The sequence below is a fragment of the Mandrillus leucophaeus genome, unplaced genomic scaffold (assembly GCF_000951045.1).
Source record: "Mandrillus leucophaeus isolate KB7577 unplaced genomic scaffold, Mleu.le_1.0 Scaffold161, whole genome shotgun sequence".
NCBI classification, from domain to species: Eukaryota; Metazoa; Chordata; class Mammalia; order Primates; family Cercopithecidae; genus Mandrillus; species Mandrillus leucophaeus.
This window is the reverse complement of record NW_012101599.1, coordinates 2,684,884-2,692,007: the sequence shown is the minus strand read 5'-3', so window position 1 is coordinate 2,692,007 and position 7,124 is coordinate 2,684,884. Positions and strand designations below refer to the sequence as shown.

The window sequence follows — 7,124 nt, the reverse complement described above, 5'->3', positions numbered from 1 at the left end:
TGACTGCCCGAGTCAGGTGTTAGGAGACCCGGGGCAGGGCTGGGTTCTCGTCCTGTCCAGTGTGCTTTCTACGACTTAGAGCAAGGCTCAGGAAACTTTTGCTACAGACAGACAGATAGTAAATGTTTTCAGTTTTATGGGCCATAAAGCCTCTATCATAACTACACAACTTTGACAGTGTAGCGGAGAATCAGCCAACGGCAGCAACGTGAACAAATGAATGTGACCAAATGCCAATTAAAGCTTCATTTGTGGAGAGTAAACCTTAAAATGGATCATGAAACACTGTTCTTTAGTTTTTTTCAACTATTTAAAAATGCAAAATGGTTATTCTTTGTTCACAGGCTGTACACATTAGGCCATAGGCTGGACTCAGCCCGGGACCATTGACTGGGGGACTCTTAAAGGACACTTTTGACCTAAATAATCTCTATGGTTGTCACACGCTCTCAACTCTCAGTTCACATCGTGTCATCACTATACTCACCCTCTACTGCCTCCTTTTTTAAAATCTCATTTTCTATCCTAAAAAGTAAGATATAGTAAAAGGAGTGAAATATCCTTCTCTTCCCACCCATATTTTACCCTATATTTTCTTTCAACAACCTAGTGGGTCTTCGTCATGCAATTACTGCTGAAAAGCTCAGAACTTGAGACAGAAGCTACTTCAGCCTGACAGAAGCTACTTCAGCCTCACAGAGTCTCATGATCTCCACTCCGGCTGCTCTGCCACAGGGAAATAGAACTGGATGCTCCATCTTAACTTTTGTCCCCAAACCAAGTGCTGAAGATATCACGCTTTACCTTTCTATAGATGCCAAAAATGGTTCCAATGGACACAAGGCAATCGATGTTGGAAGATCCATCAAGGGGATCAAAACAGACCACATATTTACCCTGAGCACAGAAAAAAGAAACACAACCTTAAAATGTTGTAGCAAGATACACTAAGGAGTATACATTAGGGAGTAAGAGTGGGAATTCAGAGGAAAGTTCAAAAAATGTGGGTCTTATTTATTTATACTCTGTCATGGAAGGTATGAAATGGCATAGAGAACGCACGGACACACACACACGACAATTAGACAGAGAAAACACCACTTAGGAGGTGCGGATGAAGGGAATGGAATACAGATAAGTCATGATTTCCCACATTGTTGATACAGTCAAATCATAACTTTGCATTGAGTTTCCTGGCAGCCAAAGGGAAAAGAAAAGCAAGGTTAGTCACTCATTTTCCTTTATTCGTAAAGGAAAAAGCAATTCCTGAGGTGAAGCAGAGACTTCACTAGAGTTGAGACCTGTAAGAAACTTCTCGTGGAAGTCTTACAGATGCCCCTTGAGGTTGGGATGCATAGAGTTTTCAAAAATATCCTGGCTGGGCACGGTGGCCCATGCCTAATCCTAGCACTTTGGGAGGCTAAGACGGGAGGATTACTTGAGCCCAGGAGTTTGAGACCAGCCTGGGCAACACAGACTCCTTCTGTTAAAAAAAAAAAAAAAAAAAAAAGTTCAATTAGCTGGGCATGATGCTGAACATCTGTAGTCCCAGCTACTCAGGAGGCTGAGGCAGGAGGTATCACGTGAGCCCAGGAGTTCGAGGCGGCAGTGAGCCACAACTGTGCACTCCAGTCTGGTGACAGAGTGAGGCCCTGTCTCTAAAAACAAAACTAAACAAAACAAATTTCTAGTGTAATTCCCAAAGGAGATAACTGGCAGTGGTAGTGGGACTACTGCAGATTCCTGCTTTGAGTGGGATTTTCAGTGGTGTGCAGGAGCTGGTTGGTATCAGCTCTCAGGAGCTAACCGTGCACATCTCTTCCCAGCTCTGCCTTCAGTGACGTCACACTGGTAGCTTAAAATCGACGACGGGAGAGTATTCACACCATTGACAGAGGCAAGGGGACGTATCAGAGACTTGTTTGCTTTGAGACGCAGTTTACCAGCACACCACTGGGAGTTTTCCATCCCCAAATTAGCCACTTTCCAGTGTGGTTTTTAAATGTCTGTAGCAGATTCACATGATTCCCTGCCCTCTTGCTCTTCACAGACCTCTCTCACTAACGCAGGAGGAACTGGAACCGGAACACAGGAACCTGCCTGTCACGAATTGTCACGAAGGCCCGTGGTAGACAGAGCAGCCCAGCGTGAGTGATGGAGAATATTAAACAACAAATCTATGCTACATGCCTCACTCAGCCAAAGACCTTGAAAGGCCCAGCTGAGAAAAACATGAACGTCAAGTCCAGCATGGAGGGCTATTAGGAATGATGAAAAACAACTTTATCAGATGTGGCTCCTGCCCTCTTAACAGGGTGAGGACAGGCAGCCTCTTCATCTTCTCACTGTTTTTTCCTAATTCTACTCCTTCATGTTCCCAGTTCCTCTCAAGCTGAGAAAGATAGTAAGCCCATATAACTGTGCATCTAATCTCAGAAGTTTTGTTTTTTAATTACAATTGTTGTTTTGTAAAATCTGGGAATACTCTTTCATTTAACAATCTTTTTCAACAGTCATTTGTTGTCGAGGCCCTCCAATGTGCGAGGCATTGCACTAGACACTGGGACACAGAGACAAATAAGATTCATTTTCTGCTCTCAAAAAGCAGAGACAAAGCCAGGTGCGGTGGCTCACACCTGTAATCCCAGCACTTTGGGAGGCCGAGGTGAGGTCAGGAGTTCAAGACCAGCCTGGCCAACATGGTGAAACCTCGTCTCTACTAAAAATACAAAAATTAGCTGGGTGCGGTGGCAGGAACCTGTAGTCCCAGCTACTCAGGAGGCTGAGGCAGGAGAATCGCTTAAACCTGGGAGGCAGAGGTTGCAGTGAGCTGAGATCACGCTACTGTACTCCAGCCTGGGCAACAAGAGCAAAACACTGTCTCAAAAAAAAAAAAAAAAAAAAAGAAGAAGAAGAAGAAGAAGCCGAGACCGACCACCAGGGACTCCAATGCATGCATCAGGGGTGGAAGTTTCCAGCAGTCCAGGCCACCAGGAGGGTCAGTGTGACGGTCAGGAATCTGGTGGATGGGGATGTAGTAAAAGAGATGGCCAACAGAAGTCAGGGTTTGAAGAGCATTAAACATGGCAATAAAAAGTTAGAAATGGAGATGAGTTCATGGGAGTCCACTGGAGAGAGGGCAGCGTGAGCCACAGCACTTATCTGCACAGTGGCGCAGGGAGGGTTCGAGAGATGGCAGCAATGAGGTGGAAGCTGTGGAAAGACTGCAGGAGGGATCTAGAGGGACTCCCAGAACCCAACTCCGCTAAACAAGTGCAGTCAGTTACGAAGCTGGGAAGAAAACCAGCTGCCTTAAAACCCTCAACGGTGGAAGTACGGACCCACCCTTTTCTCAGGTTCCACTATGATGGCGTGTTTATCTTCTTCTGACACCAGAACACACGTGGCAAAGGATGACTTTAACATGTTCATAACCAGGTCGTTGGAGAGGACGTCCAGCTTCTTAACTTGATCACCCGTCACGTTGGTAGAACCAGCAATGCCATAGCTTCAGGGAACAAAAGCCACAAAAAAATAAGCCATGACCACCAGAGTATGTAGATGTGTCCAGAAACCCACCAAAAGTGAGTGTTCGGTAAGATTTAGAAGAAAGGGTTCATGTCCTTTGCAGGGACATGGATGAAGCTGGAAACCGTCATTCTCAGCAAACTAACACAGGAACAGAAAACCAAACACCGCCTGTTCTCACTCATAAGCGGGAGGTGAACAACGAGAGCACACAGACACAGGGAGGGGAACATCACACACCGGGGCCTGTCAGGCAGTTGGGGACTAGGGGAGGGAGAGCATTAGGAGAAATATCTAATGTAGATGACGGGTTGATCGGTGCAGGAAACCACGTGGCACGTGTACACCTGTGTAACAGACCTGCACATTCTGCACATGTATCCCAGAACTTAAAGTATAATAAAAATGTTAAAAAAGGATTTAGAAGAAAGGAAGGAGGACACACAGCTTGGGAGAAAGAGGCAGGAAGGGCGGTGGTGCCTCTGGACAGACCCTAGAGAGGAGGAGATGCTACCACCCGTCTCTTCACCTCGGACCGGTCATGGTGCCCTGCACGCTTTTGTGGTTAAATCGGTGTTTCTTAACTTTGTTTTCATTGTGGTTCCCCTAGGGAGCTTTTCAGAACATTTTTTCCTCAACCATACTCCCCCAAGAACATTTTTAATACTGCAGATACCGTGGGTATCTGTTTATTGCAGTACGTGTGTCCGCACTTTTTACATAAAACGTTTGGGGGGTTTTCGGTTCTGCCCAGAAAGAACCAGTGTTGGCCCAAACACACGGGTTAAACAACTCAATACCGAGACCCAGCAAGCCTGGGTCGGGGGGAGCCTGAGTTTCAAGCCAAGCCAAGGGGTTTATGGCTTTATAACTACAAAGACCCTAAAAGAAGCAAGGCATCATTTCATAGAAGAGAACACTCAGACCCCAAGACTCCTGTGGGCCTCTCCACAGGCAGGGCGGAGGCGAGATGCTGCCTGTGACTCCCAGGCCAGAGCTCTCCTGGTGACACCCTGGGCCCCTGGCAGGAGTCCTGGGGCCTGGAAGTTCCAGGGATCCTGGAGTTTTCACTATTGTTAAGCTACCTGCAAGTCAGTAAGTGTAGAATTCCCAGAATCCAGTGGCTTGTCCAAATGCAGCCTGGCTTGTTAGACTGAGAAGCGGCAGGTTGTCAGAGCCTGGGGTCACCCTGAACACAGAAAGGAGGGAGACGTCTCACAGGAAGGATGCACAGAGCAAGGAGAGAGCCTTGATGTGGGAAGGGAAAAAGATGGGTCTTTGAAGACATCAACAAGCCACTGAAAGTGGGTGTTAAGGGCACACCCACGCCCTTGGCCAGGATGGCGATGTGCACTCGCCTGGGAACCGACACTCCCTGACCCAGTGGCCGTGGCTCGCCTGGGAACTGACGCTCCCCAACCCAGCGGCTGTGGCTCGCCTGGGAACTGACGCTCCCTGATCCATGATCCAGCAGCCGTGGCTCATCTGGGAACTGACACTCCCCGACCCAGTGGCCGTGGCTCACCTGGGAACTGATGCTCCCCGATCCAGCGGCCGTGGCTCGCCTGGGAACCGACACTCCCTGATCCATGATCCAGCAGCCGTGGCTCGCCTGGGAACCGACGCTCCCCGGCCCAGCGGCCGTGGCTCACCTGGGAACCGATGCTCCCCGATCCAGTGGCCGTGGCTCGCCTGGGAACCGACGCTCCCTGATCCATGATCCAGCAGCCCTGGCTTGCCTGGGAACTGACGCTCCCCTACCCAGCAGCCGTGGCTGCTTCAGCTCCTGCAAGTACATTTGCCCAAAACATAACTCGCTGTGTCTGGCTGGGCAAAACTGAGCACCTTCTAGAAACCGTCCAAACCCACGTGCCTGGTCCGGCCTGACTGTCTCGGGGGCTAGCTCCGGCTGTCTTCTCGTGCCCACCTGTCAGCGTCTTTTGGCCACTCTTGGCATCATTCCCTTTCCAGCCTGCAAAGCACGTCTCATCCCACTAACCCTCCTCCTGCTGCTTCTCTTTTCACCCATTACTCCTATTTCATGAGTAAAAGACCAAGAGGTCTGTGGAGCTTTGAGCTGAACCCCGTGTCCCTGGGCTTTCGATTCTATTTCCACACAATCTTTTTCTCACCCTAGTTGTGAGGCTGGGGCTTGTGGAGGAAGAAGGCGCCAAAATCTGGGAGGCCAGAGGGACTTGGCAGGGCCCACCAGCTCAAAGGCAGCTCCCTCGGTGACCCCACTAGCGGCAGTGCTTGTGCTTCCCAGCCTGAGAGCTGCACTGTCAAAGTCACTTTATGATTATTGTTCTTTTTATTTTTTATTTTTTGGAGACAGTGTCACTCTGTCGTCCAGGCTGACGTGCATTTGTGTGATCTCGGCTCACTGCAACCTCCACCTCCCAGGTTCGGGCCTCACCCTCCTGAGTAGCTGGAACTATAGCCGTAAGCCACCACATCCAGCTGATTTTTGTATTTTTAGTACAGACAGGGTTTCACCATGTTGGCCAGGCCAGTCTCGAACTCCCGACCTCAAGTGATCCACCCACCTCAGCCTCCCAAAGTGCTGGGATTTATAGGCATGAGCCACCGCCCCCAGCCCACTGTCAAAGTCACTTCTGATTCTGGAGGGCAAATAGCACCGATGGACCAGGGGGAGGGCTTCAAGGCAGAGACCAGGTCCAGGTCTCAGCTCCCAGGCTCCCCTGCCCTCTCTGAGCCTCCCTCCCTTTCGCACGTGTCCAAAGAGGGAAGTGAGGTCCGCCCTGACGCGGCTGTCAGAGGATCACATGAGACGACACACACAAAAAGCTTAGCACTAATAGGCGCAGCCCGACAGGGACAGCTCAGGGGCCGGGAGGGCTGGGCAGAGGGCCCGAAGGCACTGGACACAGATGAGGCACTGAGGCAGGTGCAGAAGGAAAGTCCTATATTACGCTTTGGTCCAAGTCCCATCTGCTCAGGCACTTCCCTCAGGAACACTCAGGCCATGGTCTCTTTTACTCAAAAGCTTCCTAGACAGCTGTCTGAGTGCTCACTTATTCCACAATATTCACTGGGGACCTGCTGTGCACGGGGAACCGTTCTAGATGCTGGGGTTACGGTGCTGAACACAGTAGATAAGATCCCGCCCTTATGGAGGGTATATTCTATTGGGGTGAGACAAACAAGAAATAAGTATTTTCAATGAAAAAGATACGTCAGAGAGTGACAGGTACTCGCTGACATAAAACCAAGGTGACAGGAGAGGGAGATGAGAAGGTACATGGTTAATTTAGAGGGTCAGGAAGATCTCACTGCAAAGGGGGCATTCAAGCTGAATGCCTTTTTGAATGTTTTTCATAAGAATGGGAGGAAATAGGCCGGGCACAGTGGCTCATGCCTGTAATCCCAGCACTTTGGGAGGCCAAGGTGGGTGGATCAAGAGGTCAGGAGATTGAGACCATCCTGACTAACACGGTGAAACCCCGTCTCTACTAAAAATACAAAAAATTAGCCGGGCGTGGTGGCGGCGCCTGTAGTCCCAGCTACTCAGGAGGCTGAGGCAGGAGAATGGCGGGAACCTGGGAGGCGGAGCTTGCAGTGAGCCAAGATCACGC

General features: G+C 49.7%; 1 protein-coding gene across 1 annotated transcript in view; it reads right to left on the bottom strand.

Annotated features, from left to right (window-relative positions):
- FBP1 (fructose-1,6-bisphosphatase 1) overlaps window positions 1-7,124 on the bottom strand; it is a 47,415-nt gene that overhangs the window by 23,330 nt on the left and 16,961 nt on the right. The window contains exons 2-3 of the mRNA XM_011976010.1: window positions 3,346-3,508; window positions 805-897 (exon numbers count right to left, since the gene is read on the bottom strand). Of these exons, the coding sequence (XP_011831400.1) occupies window positions 805-897; window positions 3,346-3,508 (256 nt within the window). The remainder of the gene's footprint in view (window positions 1-804; window positions 898-3,345; window positions 3,509-7,124) is intronic.